Source organism: Agelaius phoeniceus, chromosome 18 (assembly GCF_051311805.1).
Source record: "Agelaius phoeniceus isolate bAgePho1 chromosome 18, bAgePho1.hap1, whole genome shotgun sequence".
NCBI lineage: Eukaryota > Metazoa > Chordata > Aves > Passeriformes > Icteridae > Agelaius > Agelaius phoeniceus.
In genome coordinates this window covers 551,600-571,252 of record NC_135282.1, presented here as the reverse complement: position 1 = coordinate 571,252, position 19,653 = coordinate 551,600, and the positions used below count along the sequence as shown (strand labels likewise).

General features: G+C 50.4%; 1 protein-coding gene across 12 annotated transcripts in view; it reads right to left on the bottom strand.

The window, feature by feature from the left end:
• Positions 1–19,653, bottom strand: part of RIMBP2 (RIMS binding protein 2) — an 88,219-nt gene that overhangs the window by 31,613 nt on the left and 36,953 nt on the right. For 10 of the 12 annotated variants that reach the window (XR_013184682.1, XM_077188013.1, XM_077188011.1 and 7 more), the window contains 5 exons: positions 14,573–14,662; positions 13,578–13,700; positions 10,612–10,716; positions 5,819–5,869; positions 2,573–2,786 (listed from right to left, as the gene is read on the bottom strand). Coding sequence is in view for 11 of the 12 variants with exons in the window: in XM_077188013.1 (XP_077044128.1) it covers positions 2,573–2,786; positions 5,819–5,869; positions 10,612–10,713 (367 nt within the window). In the remaining variant the exon portion in view is untranslated. Of the gene's footprint in view, positions 1–2,572; positions 2,787–5,818; positions 5,870–10,611; positions 10,717–13,577; positions 13,701–14,086; positions 14,117–14,361; positions 14,386–14,572; positions 14,663–19,653 lie in introns of those variants that run through there. The other 2 variants (XM_077188019.1, XM_077188015.1) reach the window with 2 other exon arrangements.

Here is a 19,653-nt window from a genome sequence, read left to right as displayed (position 1 = left end):
AGACATCACCAATTAAGGCAAAGCAGCTGGTCATAAACTGATCTCATTTCCATCATTTGCTTTGCTTTAAAGCTCTCCCTGTGTTCCCTCTTGTGTTCTTTCTTCCTCACACATAATAAAAATAATTTCACTTCTGGTTTGAAGAACTTGCTGTACTCTGCCACCATTCCTGAGGAAGGGCTGATTTCAGCAATTAGAAATCCTGCCCCTGGCTCAAACATGGCTTCATTGTCACCAATAAAGTGCATTCACAGGGAGGATCGGTGCTGTCCAAGCAGTTCTGATGGTCAGACACAAGAGCTGCAGGCCCTGAATTCCAAATCCCACAGAAACCAATGGGTTTGGAGAGAGGGTTCAGGGAGGAAGGCCCTGGAATGCCCTGGGTGCAGACCTGGCTGTGCTTTTACTCAAGGGTACAGGGAGAGCTCAGTTTGGCACCTTTGGAAGGCTTTAGAAAGGTTTTCCATTAGCATAAGAATAAGAATAAATCAGCTTGGAGAGTTTGACTGGGCACCTAAAAGATGATTTCCATTTTTCATTAAATCAACCTCAGTGATGCAGGCTGGACCTCCACTCCTGCCTCAAGGATAACTCAATACCTATTACCTCTCCTTTCAAATTAATTGTTGTGTGATTCACATGGAATAACACACAAATAAACCTGTGACTGACATGGAATAACACACAAATAAACCTGTGATTCACATGGAATAACACACAAATAAACCTGTGACTGACATGGAATAACACATAAATAAACCTGTGACTGACATGGAATAACACACAATTTAACTTGTGATTTACATGGAATAACACACAGTTAAACCTGTTGTGATTGACATGGAATAACACACAATTTAACCTGTGACTGACATGGAATAACACACAATTTAAGTTGTGATTTACATGGAATAACACACAATCACAGTGTGATGATTCACATGGAGTAACACACCATTTAACCAGTGATTTACACGGAATAACACAATATAACGTGTGATTGACATGGAAGCTGTTTTTAGGTGTCCTCAGGTAGCTCCTGCCTGCTCTTTGTCCCTTTCCCATGAATAATGGATGGTTTACAGAGCTCTGCACCTGGAGCTGTTGCCTCTGGCAACAGGAGATGGCCTGGTGAAAGTTCAGCACAGATCTGGGTAAACACTCACTGCTGGCTCTGCTGGGCACTGCAAGTCTAAGAACATCAATACAGATATGATTTTTTTTTATTGCTTTATGTTCTCCATTTCTCTCCAGACTATTTTCTGCTTTTTTGAAAGTTTTACTTTCAAATTTTTATGGAGAAGTGCATCGTTTCTGTTGCACAGATGAAACTGAGCCCAAGCATTTTAAAGTCTGTCAAAATACTGCATTTTCTGCCCAGCTCTATTTAAATGGTATTTTAATGCAATGGCCAATGCAGTGTGTGGGGTCTCTGTGCTTTCTTTCCCCATTAACTCCTCCTGAAGCAGAAAGCACAGCTGCTCCTGTGCCTGGGACAGGGAAGGGCTCCCAGCAAGGCCTGGACATGCACACAGGTGCATTTTTACCTGGAGAACAGGCAATTTTAACTCTGAACAGGTGTCCTGTCACTACACTCAACAACAATTAGAGAGAATTTTGCTCGCAGTGAAGTCTGGAGAGGCTGAGCTGGAGCAGAGGCTGGACAGAGATAAAGGAATAAAGGAATAAAGCAGGGATTTATTAAAGGGCCTTCAAAGGATGCACCGTGGGCAGTGCAAGAGCCCAGCCAGGGCTACACCCAAGATGGAGCCAGGATGGAGCCAGGATGGAGCCAGGATGGACAATGGTCACGAGTTTTCACACTTTCATCAGTTTTGGTCCATTTCCATACTGGGTTCATTGTACAATTCCAGCTCCAGGTTCTGCAGTCCCACCCTCCCAGGTTGCTCCCCTCCATTCCCTGCTGATGACACTTTTTGGGGCTGGAGCTGCAGCTGTCCTTGGTTCTAGGGCTGGAAAAGGATTGTTCTGTGTGCCTGAGGAGAGGAAAAGGATTGTTCTGTGGGACTGAGGAGAGGAAAAGGATTGTTCTGTGTGCCTGAGGAGAGGAAAAGGATTGTTCTGTGTGTCTGAACTCCATACAAAGTGTCAGCAGTGCTCCTCACAGCTCAGGCACACAGAACAATCCTTTCCTCTCCTCAGAGTTCTAAACCAAGGCAGTGCAGAATCTGGAAATGTGAGAGCTCAAACCGAAGGCACCAACAGCAGCGCCCAGCTGAGACTGGAACAGGCTCAGTGGAGGCAGAGACGCTGGGAAAGGTGAAGGTGTCACCAGGGCTCTGTGCTCTGTCTGTCCATCCGTCCGTCCTGGGGCTCTGTGCTCTGTCTGTCTATCCCAGGGCTCTGCGCTCTGTCTGTCTGTCCATCCGTCCGTCCTGGGGCTCTGTGCTCTGTCTGTCCATCCCAGGGCCCAGTGCTCTGTCTGTCTGTCTGTCTGTCCGTCCCAGGGCTCTGTCTGTCTGTCCGTCCATCCCAGGGCTCTGTCTGTCTGTCCGTCCCAGGGCTCTGTCCATCTGTCCGTCCGTCCCAGCCCCCCTGCCCCGCTCCTTACCTTTGCCAATGGAGGTGGCGATGCCGTTCATCAGCTGGGCCAGGGATTTCCCGGGGGGCCCCGGGGGGGCCAGCGAGGAGGAGGAGGAGGAGGAGGAGGTGCCCAGGAGCTCGATGGTGCCCGCCTGCTGCCGGAACCGCTCCAGCTCCCGCGACAGCAGCTTAAACTGCTCGCTCTGCGTCCGGCATTTCTGCTCCAGCTCCCGCACCTTGGCCTGGGACAGCAGGCACGGCTCAGACAGGCTGGGCAGAACTGGGACACGGCCAGGGAGAGACAGGACCGGGGACACACAGCCCCCCCAGGGTGGGGACACAGGGACACACAGCCCCCAGGATGGGGATGGGGAACTGGGGACACAGAGCCCCCCAGGATGGGGATTGGGGATAGGGATTCAGGACACACAGCCCCCCCCGGATGGGGATTTGGGATACAGAGTCCCCCAGGGTGGGGATTTTGGGCACAGAGCACCCCAGGATGGGGATTTGGGATGAACAGCCCCCCAGGATGGGGATTCAGGACAGACAGCCCCCCAGGATGGGGATTTGGGATGGGGATTTGGGACACACAGCCCCCCAGGATGGGGATTCAGGACACACAGCCCCCAGCTCTGGGATTTTGGGACACACAGCCCCCACTCTGGGGGTCCCTCCCTGGCTGAAGGCAGGGCCCAAGGACATGGGGAGCTCTGGGGCTTTCTCCAGGTCTGACTCCAAGCACACCAAGAGCAGTGAAGCCACTACAGCATGGAAGCCCCTTTATCCAGAGCTGCACACTCGCACAGCAGCTGAATTAAAGCTATAATAATGTATCCATCCCAGGCTGGCGCTCTGTGCTGAGCAAACATCACCTTCCTGCATTAAACCCCGCTGGTGCTTAGCTCAGCAGCTGTGCTAACAAAGCAAGTCTGGAGAGCAATTAAACTCCTTCAGCTGAACTAAGAGCTTTGGCTTTCTAAAGGAAAAAACATTCCCTGTTCGTGCAAAAAACCTGAACATTTTATAGATCAAGAAAACAACCTGTATTACACAGCACCTATAAAGAGATCCTAGCTGAAGGAAAATGCTGACAGCACCCAGAAGAACCCAAAAATCTTCTACTATACAAGGTGGGACTGTTTGTTCTTTTTCTTCTAACAAATATTTTTTTAAAGTTAGAGTCAATTTTAAAGATATAATTTCCTTGCGTTCATAACACACAAATTAATTTATTTCTGCAAAAGAAATCTTAGGGTGTCCATCTGATTGATTATGAAACCAAGAACAGCAAGAATCACTCCTAAATTGTGGGAGTTTTACACAAACATGAAATGCTTGGGGTTTTTGTCTTTCATTTTTTCACTGTGGTTTTGAGCAAAGAACAGTCTGAATTCACATCAGCCTCAGGAAGCAAATATCACCCAAAACTGCCCCTGCATTAGCAAAGAACAGTCTGAAACAATCTGAATCCAGATCAGCCTCAGGAAGCAAATATCACCTAAAACTGCCCCTGCATTAGCAAAGAACAATCTGAATTCACATCAGCCTCAGGGGCAAATATCACATAAAACAGCCCCTGCATTAGCAAAGAACAGTCTGAATTTAGACAAAATGCACAAGGCAAGGAACAATCTGAATTCAGACAAAATGCACAAGGTCACAGCCTTGAGGAAAGCACCAAACCCTTCCTGCTGGTGAGGAACTGGCTCAAACCAGGATGAGCTCTGGCTAAAGCACGCCCAGTCCATTCCTTGCACAAAAAGGGCCTGGTTTGGGTGATCTGGAGGCAGGCAATAATGCAAAGCATGCTTGCATAGCAGTGGTTCCAGCACACGTCCATGCAGGGCCAGGCAGGGCTCTGGTTCCCATGCAAGGGAGGAGTGCAGGGCTCAGGACAGGGAAGGGAGAATCGGTGCCCTGAAATACCTGCATGCTGTCCAGGGTGTTCTGGGTGAGGGCAAAGCAACGAATCCCAAACAAGACACAGGGAACAAAGAGATGAGAAATAAGCCAAGAAATAAAAACAGTTCTGGACAATTTCTTTCTATTTCAAAGCAGTCTCTCAGAACAGCTACACGTGTAAAAACATGCATCAGCACAAACAGCACTCCAGAAATCAACACTGCTGCTGATCTGACACTGCACACGAAACACAATGATCTGAAACTGCAACAGGCACACAAAATAAAATAATCTGAAACTGCAACAGGCACACAAAACAAAATGATCTGAAACTGCAACAGGCACACAAAATAAAATGATCTGAAACTGCAACAGGCACACAAAATAAAATGCTAACAAATAACGTGCTGGTGGCAATAAAAAGCAAAAGCTTTGGAAATCTGGTTGGGGTTATGTAAATCAGAGGTTGCAGACAAATCAGCTAAATCAGAATTGTGCTCAGCTCGAGGGTTAAATAATCTCCTGCTTTCTTGTTTCTGCTTTCCTGTATCAAACACTTTGCATCAGGCATTAAATAAAAACTTCAGCTTATAGTCTGGGAGCCAAAACAAACTGAATCTAAATGATGCTAATGAAAGCCTATGAGTAAAACACACCCTGTGGGATATTAACTTTTATAGATAATAATGAACAATTGCTTTAATTTATTTTTTTTTAAAGTTGACCAGTGCACCAGGAATAATCCACCTTTCACTGAGGCACAGCCAGCAAGTACATACAGAAATTCTGTAGGAAGGTAAAAAGACTGGAAATTGCTTTAGATAAAATTTCTAAATGAAATATTGCCAATGCACGTGCTATTATCTATCATATTTTGCACATTCTTTAGGATATGTACATTAACACTTGGAACCATGCAATGCCCTTTCCTCAGGCAGAAAATGAAGTGTTTTCTTTCCAGCACACCCTTTGAAGGTTTCTGAAGTATCTCAGTTCTTTCATTAGGTTCACAGTTTCTGCTTCTTTGACACATTGCTTTATGTTTATTAGACAGTATTTAATTAGGAACCCTAGGTAACTGATTGGTATTTGCTGCTGTATTTCCAGCCTAATAAATCAAAGTTCTCATCATTCATCACTCCCTTTAATAGTATTTTACAAAAAAATGGTACCAAAAGAGAAACATACATCACTTCCAACAGCTCAGCCTAATGCTCTCCTGACTGAATTATAAATCTTATAATTATAAGGATGCAATTATAGCAGAAGAGGAAAAAAAAAACCCTCTTTGCCTACATATTCCTTGAAATGCTCACAAGTGATGATTCTGTAAATCACCCTGTTCAGAGGGGAGCCCAGGGGATCTTACCTCTAGCAACTGAACTGCTCCTTCATGTTCCTTCTTAGCTTCAACCTGAGCCTGGGGTTGTGGGAGAGGAAACAGGACAAGAGAGGGAAAGGGAGGAAGAGGGAGAAGGAATGAGTCACGCCACACACAGTCTGCTGTGAGCACAGCAGCAGCAGCAGCAGCAGCTCAGCCTGAGCCAGCTGCCAGCAGCAGGGCCAGCTCTGCTGGGCACTGCCAGGCTCCCAGGGGTGTTCATTTTGGGGGACTGGCTCTAAAGGCAGGGGGATCTGCAGTGCTGGAGCAGCACCAGATGCTCTGCTGGGCACTGCCAGGCTCCCAGGGGTGTTTATATTGGGGGACTTGGTCTAAGGGCAGGGGGATCTGCTGGAGCAGCACCACACGCTCTGCTGGGCACTGCCAGGCTCCCAGGGGTGTTCATTTTGGGGGACTGGCTCTAAGAGCAGGGGGATCTGATGGAGCAGCACCAGATGCTCTGCTGGGCACTGCCAGGCTCCCAGGGGTGTTCATTTTGGGGGACTTGGTCTCAGGGCAGGGGATCTGCAGTGCTGGAGCAGCACCACACGCTCTCCAGGCTCCCAGGGGTGTTCATTTTGGGGACTGGGTCTAAGGGCAGGGGGATCTGCAGTGCTGGAGCAGCACCAGATGCTCCCCAGGCTGCCACACCCACCCCCAGCCCTCCCTGAGCCCTCCCCAAGCCCAGCTGAAATGCAGCTTGAGCCCAGCTGGAATGCAGCCTGAGCCCAGCTGAAATGCAGCTTGAGCCCAGCTGAAATGCAGAGTGAGCCCAGCTGAAATGCAGAGTGAGCCCAGCTGAAATGCAGAGTGAGCCCAGCTGAAATGCAGAGTGAGCCCAGCTGAAATGCAGCTTGAGCCCAGCTGAAATGCAGAGTGAGCCCAGCTGAAATGCAGCTTGAGCCCAGCTGGAATGCAGCCTGAGCCCAGCTGAAATGCAGCTTGAGCCCAGCTGAAATGCAGCTTGAGTCCAGCTGAAATGCAGCTTGAGCCCAGCTGAAATGCAGAGTGAGCCCAGCTGAAATGCAGAGTGAGCCCAGCTGAAATGCAGCTTGAGCCCAGCTGAAATGCAGAGTGAGCCCAGCTGAAATGCAGAGTGAGCCCAGCTGAAATGCAGAGTGAGCCCAGCTGGAATGCAGAGTGAGCCCAGCTGAAATGCAGAGTGAGCCCAGCTGAAATGCAGCTTGAGCCCAGCTGGAATGCAGCCTGAGCCCAGCTGAAATGCAGCTTGAGCCCAGCTGAAATGCAGCTTGAGTCCAGCTGAAATGCAGCTTGAGCCCAGCTGAAATGCAGAGTGAGCCCAGCTGAAATGCAGAGTGAGCCCAGCTGAAATGCAGCTTGAGCCCAGCTGAAATGCAGAGTGAGCCCAGCTGAAATGCAGAGTGAGCCCAGCTGAAATGCAGAGTGAGCCCAGCTGGAATGCAGAGTGAGCCCAGCTGAAATGCAGCTTGAGCCCAGCTGGAATGCAGCTTGAGCCCAGCTGGAATGCAGAGTGAGCCCAGCTGAAATGCAGCTTGAGCCCAGCTGAAATGCAGAGTGAGCCCAGCTGGAATGCAGAGTGAGCCCAGCTGAAATGCAGATTGCTGTGCACACTGCAGGGCTCAACCCTCCCAGGGCAGCTGGGAGAGGGCAGCACAAAAATGAAACTCATTCTTTCAATGGAGCAACAGATTTTTCACCAGAGCAAGCAGCTCACAAAAAAAGGCAACCACCAGCCAGGCTGTTTAAAGAGGAGAGCAACACTTCAGGGCCAATCAACTGGGTCAAAGACAAAAAGAGGGAATAAGTAAGGGCAGAAAGGGAATTTTGTTCAGTTATCAAATTTTGGTTGGCAAAAGTCTAAACCTTAAAACCAGAGGAATAGCACTCAGTAACTTGGGTTATCTTAATTTTACTTCAATTTGAGTTTTCCCTGTGTCCTTCATTGAAGCTGGCCCAAGATGAGCACAGATTTGTTACCCACAGTGTCATTCATTCTGCACATTCCTCACCAGAGAAAAGCCACAAACCCTCCTGTTGAGAGGAGGATAAACCCCACAGGCTGTGTGATTCCATGGACACAGCTCTGTTTAACTCAGGGCTCCCAAACCCTTCAGGGGGACCGGGGTCAGGCCATAAAGTCACCACCAAACCATGGACCCAGACCCAGAAACACAAACCCACAAACACAAATCCACAAACCCAGACCCAGAAACACAAACCCACAAACACAAATCCACAGACCAAATCAAAACACAAACCCACAAAAACAAACCCACAAACACAAATCCACAAACCCAGATCCACAAACACAAACCCACAAACACAAATCCACAAACCCAAATGCTCAAACCCAAATCCACAGACCAAACCACAAACCCAAACCCACAAACATAAATCCACAAACACAAACCCACAAACCCAAACCCAAATCCTCAATCTCAAATCCACGAACCCAAACCCTCAAACCCAAATCCACAAACCCAAACCCTCAAACCCAAACCCACAAACACAAACCCACAAACACAAATCCGCAGATCAAACCACAAACCCAAATCCAGAAACCCAAACCCACAGACCCAAACCCACAGACAAAAAACACGGACCCAAACCCACAAACCCAAACCCACAGACCAAAACCACAGACCGAAACTACAGACCAAAGCCACAACCGCAAACCCTCAACCCCAAAGCCACAACCCCAAGCACAGCCCAACCCCAGAGGCCCCTGCCCTGCCCTGCAGTGCCTCTGCTGACAAGGGACGAGGTGCCAGTGGTGCCAGCAGTGCCAGAGAGCCTGGAGCACCCCTCAGGACACATTCAATAAAGCTGAGCTCTGGTGGATGATGACACAGCCTGCACCAACAGTTCTCTCTCCTCACCATCACACTGCCCTGCATTAGGGTTTGCTTCAAGAGAAAGGCTGAGCCCCCATCAGCACAAACAACATTGTGTTCTTCCCTCTGGGCTGAGAATGTGAGAATCAGCCTGTGCAGGTATTAAACACAGAATGGAGTTTTATTTCCATTCAGAGTGTGGCAGCAGAGGCAGGGGCTGTAGCAGGAGTGGCTCTGCTCTGAGGTGCAGTCTGGTGCCTCATCAGCCTCTAAAAGGTACCCAGGTGTGCTGAGAAATGCCACCCTCACTGCCCAGACCCCCCAGTGCCCTCTGGAAACACTTCCTACAGTAAAGACACCTCCAAACAAACCAAACCAAAAGGGAAGGAAGATTTGGCACATCCTGGGTCCATTGGGAGGCCAGCCCTGGGTGAAGTGTGAGCAGCAGCCCCTGTTGAAGCTGGCAGTGATGTGTTTCAGCTCCTTAGATAACAGATTCATTTCAAATATTTATCTTGAGCTTGTTGCACTGGGTGGAACAGCAGATCCAGCTCAGCCTGGGCTGTGCCTGGTGCCTGTCAGTGCAGCTCAAAGAGGAGCACACAGATTTGTGCTGCCAGTCCAAAGCAGGATTTATTAGGAGAATGTAACAAAAATTAGCAAGAAATGCTGTATCTTCCTTTGATTTCTTTCCTTTGCCAGGAAATTTAAGTCCAAAATGTATGAGGCAGTTCTAATAATAACAGCTGAATATAACTAGAAATGGCATTTTGCAGTGTGCCTAAGTACACTTATTGAGAAAGACTAAAAGAAAATTAACTGGAAGATTTCATTTGGTCAACTACAGCATTCTATTTCAAGCATCTATATTAGATGCATCTTTTATTCTGCTGAGAAGGTCCCTCCTTGCCAATTCTCTACCAAATTATCATTAGCGGCATTATTTGTGTTTTAATCTAGTCCAGCAATTGGAAAAATCAACATTAGCACTGATACAAATGGATCTTTAAGTGACTTTGGCAAAACTGAAACTCAGCATCATGGTTTTTGTATTATAATGAATACTGAGAAATTGCAGTGTGAAAAAAAGAAGTCTTGAAGTGATTTGTGAATTAGAGAATGCCCTTGAAGTGAGGTGTTTAAGAAACTGCTCAGTTTCTGAGCAGGGCTGGTGCTGGCTGCACACCAAGCCCCTGCCACACAAACGTGACACATCCTTGAAAAGGAAAATAACTGTGATGTGCCAGGACCTTGACAAGACTTCCTTCTTCCTGATTTACTGGGGAGAGGCAGCAAGAATTGCATGGCTGGGGGAGGAGGCCAAAGAAATCCCAGCAACCATGGATGTGTCAGTGAGAGCACCACCAGCACACTGGAAACGGCACAGACCTCGGGTTGGGAGTGTCAGGAGATGAGAACTGGGCTCCTTTGTGACTGTTAAGGAATGCACAAGTGCTACCAAGCCAAACACGGAGGGGAGCAATGGAAATGCAAAGGAAGCCCATGGGATCGTGCCACTGCTGTCCCCGTGGGAACAGAAAAGCTCAGCCCCAGTGGGCTCCAGGGAGGAGCACAGGGCACCCTCTTGTTCCAGGGCCTGGAACACCCCAGGGCAGGGAGCATCTCCTGGGAGTGCCTCCAGTGCAGGGGATCCCACCAGGGACCCCTGTCCCTGCAGCTCCTGCTCCCACCTGCCTGTCCCTGTCCCATCCCCATCCCTGTCCCATCCTGGTACCTTCTGCAGCAGCTTGATCTCCTGCCCTGTCCCATCCCCATCCCTGTCCCATCCCATCCCCTCCCATCCCATCCCCTCCCATCCCATCCCTGTACCTTCTGCAGCAGCTTGATCTCCTGCCCTGTCCCATCCCCATCCCTGTCCCATCCCATCCCATCCCCTCCCATCCCATCCCATCCCATCCCCTCCCATCCCATCCCATCCCCTCCCATCCCATCCCATCCCTGTACCTTCTGCAGCAGCTCAATCTCCTGCTGTTTGGCGTTGAGGACAGCCAGTGCTTGCTCATGCTCCAGCTCCAGCTGTTGCCGCCGCTCCGCAGCCTCTCGCATGTGCTGTGAGGAGGAGGAGGAGGAGGAGGAGGAGGAGGAGGAGGGGACAGTCCCCAGGGACAGCCCTCAGGGACAGCCCTCGGGGACAGCCCACAGGGACAGCCCCAGCTGCCCTCAGGGACAGCCCCAGCTGCAGCCACACGGGCTGCCAGGCCAGGGGTGCACTGCTGCCCTCACACACCTGCCTGGCACCTGAGAGGCAGCAGGAAACCTGGAGGGGCTGGGCTTTGGTCAGGGAACTCAGGCATGTGGACATCAGCCCTGCCAGGACCCAAATCCATGACACTGCCATGCTCTGACACTGCCAGGACCCAAATCCATGACACTGCCATGCTCTGACACTGCCAGGACCCAAATCCATGACACTGCCATGCTCTGACACTGCAAGGACCCAGGGCTGACACTGTCAGGACCGAGGCTGTGACACTGTGCCCCTGCCAGGACCCAGGCTGTGACACTGTGCCCCTGCCAGGACCAAGGCTGTGCCCCTGCCAAGGTGCCCAGTGAGCGGGAGCCATCCCACCCAGGCACACATTTTAGGGAGCATTGTGCTGACAAACTGGAGCCTGGCCAAACATCCCCTCCCCAATTCCCCTTTATCCAGAGTGCTGCTGTGCCTGCTTTGCCAGTGCTGACCCAAAGGAGCAGCTTGGCTGATCTCTGCCTCTGGTCTGCAGAAAGTGAGGCAGAACAGAGCTGACCAGGTGGGCTTGGGCAAAAGGGACCACGCTGTAAGAGCCAAAATGAGGGATGTGGGGCTCCAGGCAGCTCTCCAAATGCAGTTTATTGTATCCAAGACATTCCAACAGGCCAGGGCTGTGGGTGACAGAGCTGTGCCCACAGCTGTCAGCTCCAGCTGCAGGCAGGCCTGGACACCCTTTGGTTTTGGTTACAATGCATGATATATTTTACTTTTGGTTACATTGCATGATATATTTTACTTTTGGTTACAATGCATTATATACTTTTCTTTGCTGAGCATCTTAATACAGTAGAACCAATCTACACCTTAATTATTACCTATAGCCTATCATAAATGCTGTAATTACCATATTCATGTTACTGTTCTCCAATCACTCAAAGTCAGTACATTACAGTTTAAGCTGGAAGTTGTTTTTCAGTTTTCTTGCAGGGGAAAATTCTGAGACCTTTTTTCTACTTGCCACATTTGCTGCCTTGTTTGCCTGTGCTCTCTTCCTGCTTGGTAAAAACATCTTCTTGTTTGGGGTGGGTTTATCCTTTGCTCTAAGCCATGAAAACCCCTTCTAACTAACACACCCTTTAGCTCCTTGGTTATCCAGTGACACTGGCTCAGCAATTCTTTTCTTCTATATCAAAATGTGCTTCCATCCCTATAAGCACCCATATCTGTGAGACTTTCTTTCAAACTTTCCTCCTTGCCAGCAGCACACAGAACTCCCAGAAGTTGTGGGGAGTGTTGGATGCCAATGACTCTCAGCAATGTGGGCAAGGCTCCTGGGGGAGCACAGGCTGCACAGTGCCAGGACACCCTCTGCAGATAGAAATCTTTCTCATTACAGGTTCATATTACTCCCCAGCATCCCTGTAGCTTTCAACAGCCTCATATTAAATGGGAGTTAAGAAAGATCTCTTTCTAGATTCTGATCTCCTCCCTGGTGAACCTGGTATTAAAGATTTTTATTTTCCAAATTACATACTATTCCCACAATAGTGTCTGAGCAGAGGCACAATGCCTTATCTGCAGCACTGAGTTATTGCACACAAACCTGTGAGAAATCAGCACTTGGCAAAACAAATGCATGGAGAAAATGGGAGAGAACAGCCCAAAATATCTCTTATTGTCTGCAGGAGAGAGCTGTATCAAGCTCATTTCTAGGCTGCAGTGAGCTGCTGTTCCCTGCACACTGCCCACAGCCAGGGGCTGAACCCTCAGCCTGCACATGTCTGCAAAAGAGGCAGAATTTGGCCTCTGCTTGGGATTTATTCACCTTTTGTCTGGTTATAAACAACAAGAACATTTCCCACGTTGTAAGTTCTCACCCTCAGCCATGGTTTGTTTCCTGGGAATTTTGGGAGGATTTGATGTTTGCCTGTGGCCATTTCTGCACTGCATACTGAGCAGACACAGGGAATGTCTGCTCTCAGTGTTTTATACTAACCAAGAAGAACTCTTGGCTCTGATTCTCATCTCACCCGAATGAACATCACCCATTTTACCAACGGTTCTTCCTCATGATTTAAATTATCAGGAAGAAACTCGCATTTCACTCCATCGAGGTTAGTCTCAGATTGGTACAGCATATTTTGACACTGCTGAGCTCTCCCTGTTTCACACAAGCTACCACAGAACATTTCTGCTGAGCACTGACTCCTGAGGACACTCCTGAAACACCAGGGGCTGCACCCCTGGGCATGGCTCAGGGCAAAAGGGAGCTCTGGGGCTCTGCTTGGGGAGAACAGCTCTGAACTCTGGCCAGGAGCAGCCAGGATCTCTGCACCCACCAGAGGATTCCCCCTCAGCAAAGGAGAGCTCCTGAAGAGCTGCAGAATGCAGAGGCCACAGGAATGTTTGCAGCCAGCTGGAGTGGCAGACACAGCTCTCTGGAGTGAAACATCTGGGCAGGTTTTCATGCTCTCATCCTCCCTTGCTCATTTTGACTGAAGTAACTGCGGTGCAGTGTTGATGCAAGTGCTGATAAATGGCAGATAAAGGGCTCTGGGTGCCCCTGTGCTGTCTGAGACCCTGCCAGTGCCTGGGATCCTCATTTCCCACCCTGACCCAAACTGAGAGGGGCATCCAGTGCTGGGTGTGCAGTGCTGAGCACCAGGGACCATGGGGAGCAGGGGAAGGATGCACTGATGGGATTTGGGGTTACACTCACCTTTAGGACCTGCTCTAGGTTCTCCAGCTTGGCTTGGAGCTGGTGTTCTCCCCCCACAGCCAAATCTCGTCCTTTGGTCACTCTGAGCAGGGTTTCCCGAAGGTGGTCATAGTCTGATTGTACCTGGGAGAACAAACAGGTCATGGCCAAGCTGCAGGGAATTACTGCAAACACAAACAGGGTCACTGCCAAGCTGCAGGGAATTACTGCAAACACAAACAGGCCATGGCCAAGCTGCAGGGAATTACTGCAAACACAAACAGGGTCACTGCCAAACTGCAGGGAATTATTGCAAACACAAACAGGTCATGGCCAAACTGCAGGGAATTATTGCCAAACTGCAGGGAATTTTATTGCCAAACTGCAGGGAATTACTGCAAACACAAACAGGTCATGGCCAAACTGCAGGGAATTATTGCCAAACTGCAGGGGCACACCTGGGCACACCTGGGCCGTGCTGCAGTGCCCAGGGGCACAGCTGGGCACACCTGGGCACAGCTGTGTGTTACCTGGCCGTGCTGCAGCGCCCGAGGGCACACCTGGGCACAGCTGTGTGTTACCTGGCCGTGCTGCAGCGCCCGAGGGCACACCTGGGCACAGCTGTGTGTTACCTGGCCGTGCTGCAGCGCCCGAGGGCACACCTGGGCACAGCTGTGTGTTACCTGGCTGTGCTGCAGCGCTCAGGGGCACAGCTGGGCACACCTGGGCACAGCTGGGCACAGCTGTGTGTTACCTGGCCGTGCTGCAGTGCTCAGGGGCACAGCTGGGCACAGCTGTGTGTTACCTGGCCGTGCTGCAGCGCCTGGGGGCACACCTGGGTACACCTGGGCACACCTGGGCACAGCTGGTGTTACCTGGCCGTGCTGCAGTGCTCAGGGGCACACCTGGGCACACCTGGGCACAGCTGGGCACAGCTGTGTGTTACCTGGCCGTGCTGCAGCGCCTGGGGGCACACCTGGGTACACCTGGGCACACCTGGGCACAGCTGGTGTTACCTGGCCGTGCTGCAGCGCCCAGGGGCACACGCTGGCATGCTGCAGGCTCAGGCAGTTCTCCTCCCGCCCAGCATCCTTCAGCTCCTGCTCCTGGAACAGAAACAAAGCGTGTCACCTCAGCTCCGTGTCACCTCAGCTCCGTGTCACCTCAGCTCCATGTCACACCCTCCTGTCACAGCCCCAGGATTCCCACTTGAAAACCCTGCAGTAAGGAGAGGATGTATTTGTGTATCCTCAGTGTGTTTGGAAGTGACAGATAAATGTCAACTTGAAATATTTGTATTGCTTGCTCAGAGAAAAAGCATTAAAGGACAAAGAATGAGTGACTCAAAGGTTCTGGAGCAATAACAGGTGGCAAAAGCCAGAAACTGAGCCAAAGTCTTGAAACTGCAGCCAAGTTCCCTCCCTGGGCTGTGTCTTCTGGAGGTGATCCAGGTGATAATTACTGTCAGGCAGGAATCCCAGCAGTGTGGGTTCCAGGGTGTTCCTGGAGGGGCGTGTGGGCAGCAGGGACCCCTGAGCCCAGGAGGGGCTGGGGATCAGCCCTGGGCACCTGTGCCCAAGGAAGGCACAACCCTGCCCAGGGGAGCCCCAGAAACAGCCCTTGAGTTCAGGCTGTGAAACAGCCCTGAAACAGCCAGTGAAACACCCAGTGAAACACCCTGTGAAACACCCTGTGAAACAGCCCTGTGAGGTACCCCCTGTGAAACAGCCCCTGAGAAACAACCCTGTGAAATAACCCTGTGAAACAGCCCTGAAACACCCAGTGAAACACCCAGTGAAACACCCAGTGAAACACCCAGTGAATCAGCCCTGTGAGATACCCCCTGTGAAACAGCCCCTGAGAAACAGCCCCTGAGAAACAGCCCCTGTGAAACACCCCTGATTTCAGGCTGTGAGACAGCCCCAAAACAGCCCCTGTGATCTCCCCTGCATTTTGCCCAGGATGTTTTCCCATCACTGCAGTCGGTGACTTTCTGTCTAACCCAGTGATTCCTCCCTGAACTAAACCTGCCTCAATGCTTCCCAGATCAGTCCAATATAAATCTTCAACGAAAAAAGACAGAAGTTAATGCCAGCTGCCCCAGAGCCACCCTGCACTCAACAAGCAATCTGCCCATGGGACAGAGAGGTGAAGTCGGGCAATGTCCTGTGAGAGACTCTGCTTCCCAGCAGGTGGGACAGCCTGTGCTTGGCTTCAGGGTGAGCACAGAGATCAGGGCACACCATGGCTGAGCTGGTACTGAGCAGGGCTTTCTCCAAACCGAGGAATTTCCACTTGCCCAAGCCCTGCAGCCAGGAGGTGCCCGGGAATGGCCACACCAGCTGACCAGGGTGGGCACAGGATGTTCCACAGCACAGAACATTGCTGGCAGTGGGAGCTGGGGGTGCTGGAGAGCTCCCAGCCCATTCCCAGAGGGACAGGTGCCTCCTGACAGCCCCATCTCCCTGCTGCCTCCTGGATTTGAGCAAATGAAGCATTTCTCCATCTCCTGTGCCTGGCAGCAGCACTGAGCTCACCAACAGCAGGGCAGCACAGGGCTGGTCTTTGGGGTTTTTGGGGTCTTTGGGGTGCCAGAGCCTGCACAGATTTAAAGACTCACACATCAGCACAAAATTCACAGAGCATGAGACCATTCATAAACAAACAGCTGTGGAAAATTAAACGTGAGACATCAAAAATAAACTGCGTTATTACCTCAGATGTAAGCTGCACCTTTGAAAGTGCAGAAATGAAGGCACAAATGTGTGCTCACAACAGAGCAAAAGTAAAAATCCTCCTCTGGATGTGAGGACTGGCTAAAGAATTCCCAGCAGGAGGATGCTTTGGTAGATTTAATGCAGTCTGACACCAGTGACTGGGTAACAAGGCTCTGCACTGCCTGCAGAAAGGCATCTGTTGCCCTGTGTGCTAGTTTGCTCATCCATCAATTATTTTTGTTTAAAACCCCTTGTACCCTGTTCATTTATCTGCAGCCCCTTTTCTGAGGGTCTCTGCTGCCCGCAGCCTGGCAGGGCTGCACTGAGCTTGGTGGCTCTGATCCCCTGGGAGGGCTCTGGGCCGGGTGATGCAGGACAGAATCCAGCCAGGAGAAACGGGAAAACCTGCAGGCACCCAGAGAGGAAAGGAAGAACCTTCGGATCTTTTCCCACGTATCTTGGCCCTGTAAATGACTCACTTCAAAGGTCAGGCTCAGCACCTCCAGCTCATTTTCTGTTTCTTCCAAGGGCTGCATTTGAAAAGCAAAGCAAAGCTGACTCAGCCTCAGCGGCACAGCTGCAGCCCCTGCCACGGCCCCACAGCCCGGCTGGGGCACAAAATCCTGCTCCCAAACCCCTGTGAGCTCAGCTGTGCAGCCAGAGCTGGGCTGGGGCACAAAATCCTGCTCCTAAAGCCCTGTGAGCTCAGCTGTGCAGCCAGAGCTGGGCTGGGGCACAAAATCCTGCTCCCAAACCCCTGTGAGCTCAGCTGTGCACGGAGGGACCCCCGCTCTGCACAGTGCAGTAAATGCAGCCTGCCCTGCACAGCTGCACCCACAGGGCACTGGGCAGGGAGGAACCTGGGCAGGCAGCAAAGGCACAAAAGGGAAAAAAGGAGAGAAAGAAGGGAGAAAAGGCAGAGAAAAAAAGGGAGAAAAGGGAGAAAAAAGGGAGAAAAAGCAGAGGGAAAAAAAGGAGAAAAAGCAGAGAAAAAAGGAGAAAAAGCAGAGAAAAAAGGAGAAAAAGAAGAGAAAAAGGGAGAAAAAGCAGAGAAAAAAGGAGAAAAAGCAGAGCTGCTGCTGCTGCCCAGGCTGTGCCACCCTCCTGTCTGTCTGTCCCTGCCCAGGCTGTGCCACTCTCCTGTCCGTCTGTCTGTCTGTCTGTCCCTGCCCAGGCTGTGCCACCCTCCTGTCTGTCTGTCCCTGCCCAGGCTGTGCCACTCTCCTGTCCGTCTGTCTGTCTGTCCCTGCCCAGCTGTGCCACCCTCCTGTCTGTCCGTCTGTCTGTCTGTCCCTGCCCAGCTGTGCCGCCCTCCTGTCTGTCTGTCCCTGCCCAGGCTGTGCCACCCTCCTGTCTGTCTGTCCCTGCCCAGGCTGTGCCACTCTCCTGTCCGTCTGTCTGTCTGTCCCTGCCCAGCTGTGCCACCCTCCTGTCTGTCCGTCTGTCTGACACCCGTCTGTCCCCTCCTGTCCCCGCACAGGCACAGGGCTGTGCAGCCCTGCCTGCCACAGCCAGCCAGTTCTCTTACAATAAATGACATTTCCTGGAAAGCTACTGCATACAGTGAGAGATAAACAAGACAGTCTTACTGGTTTTAGGTGTTTTACTATTTCCATTTGATGCTCCCTCTCAACTGCCATGGTGAAGCACATGTTAGCAAGCAGCACAGGAAAGCAGTTGGACATTTCCTGAGGTTAGCACTTAAAAACGAATGAATTCCTGCAGAGAAACTAACAACGTGAGCGTTTCCCACTGCCACTCTGAAGGTAAGGGAAGAGCTGCTCAGAAACACTCGCATTTTCCATAAAATCACTTCACAATTGGATTTGCTCAGTTTTAAAAATAGGAACTTTTCCGTGCAAATGATACTGTTCTAACAAAGGAAAACAAATGCAGCTTTACCCCTCTAATCAGCAGGCTGAATTTAGCACAAGAAACACCACACAAAAATAGCACTTCTTAAAAAGCACTGCTAAAAAAGGGACTCGGGAACTGAGAAGATTCTTGGCCTTGGGAAGTCCTGCAGCACACAGCAGATCCTGGGGAGGAAACACAACAATTCCACCCTGCTGCATTTTCATTGTAAAAAACCCTGCAGGTGACCAGCCGTGCACACCAGCTTGTTCCATTGTGAAAAATGAGTATTTCATGATTGGCTTTTTGCAAATATTCAAATGAATGTTATATGTGTTGTGTTAGAAGGTAATGCTGTATTAATTCTCTTAAGTAGTGTGTTAAATACAGTTTTAGGTTATAACACAATGTTAAAATAGAAACTATGCTGTGTAGGATGCTTTTTCTAAAGAGAGGACTCGCAGTGAGACAGCAGCCACAGGACACCTGAATCTTTCAGAGAAAGAGAATTCATTGCCCTCTTATCAAGCTCTTCCCATCTCCTCAGCCATGACAACACCATCAGGATTCAGAGGAAGCAGCTGACCCTGCCCAGCCAGAATCCTGTGTTTGAGTGGAATTTATGCATCATGGATGAGGTGTGTGAATATGCAACAGGCTGTTGCTCTTAAGGGTTAATCCTCTGTTAACGTGGGGCCTTTTTCAGGCTTATTTTGCCCAGAAAAAGGTACCAGGACGGTCCATAACTCTTTGTATTGTCTCATATTGTCCTAATCCCAATTGTCCACATTATTATTACTCTAATTGTATTACTATTTCTATAATAATTTTATTACTATTAAACTTTTAACATTTTAAAAACAAGTGATTGGTGTTTTTCACACCATTGACAACAATTCCTTCCTGCTGCTTTTCACTCCCACCAAGCCCTGCAGTGAGCAGCCTTGCACACCAGCTCATTGCACTGACACTGCACAACAACTCCTGCCTGTGCTTTTCTGTTCCAGCAGACCCTGCAGTGAGCAGCCTTGCACACCAGCTCATTGCACTGACACTGCACAACAACTCCTGCCTGTGCTTTTCTGTTCCAGCAGACCCTGCAGTGAGCAGCCTTGCACACCAGCTCATTGCACTGACACTGCACAACAACTCCTGCCTGTGCTTTTCTGTTCCAGCAGACCCTGCAGTGAGCAGCCTTGCACACCAGCTCATTGCACTGACACTGCACAACAACTCCTGCCTGTGCTTTTCTGTTCCAGCAGACCCTGCAGTGAGCAGCCTTGCACACCAGCTCATTGCACTGACACTGCACAACAACTCCTGCCTGTGCTTTTCTGTTCCAGCAGACCCTGCAGTGAGCAGCCTTGCACACCAGCTCATTGCACTGACACTGCACAACAACTCCTGCCTGTGCTTTTCTGTTCCAGCAGACCCTGCAGTGAGCAGCCTTGCACACCAGCTCATTGCCCTGCACAACAATTCCCTCCTGTGCTTTTCTGTTCCAACAAACCCTGCAGTGAGCAGCC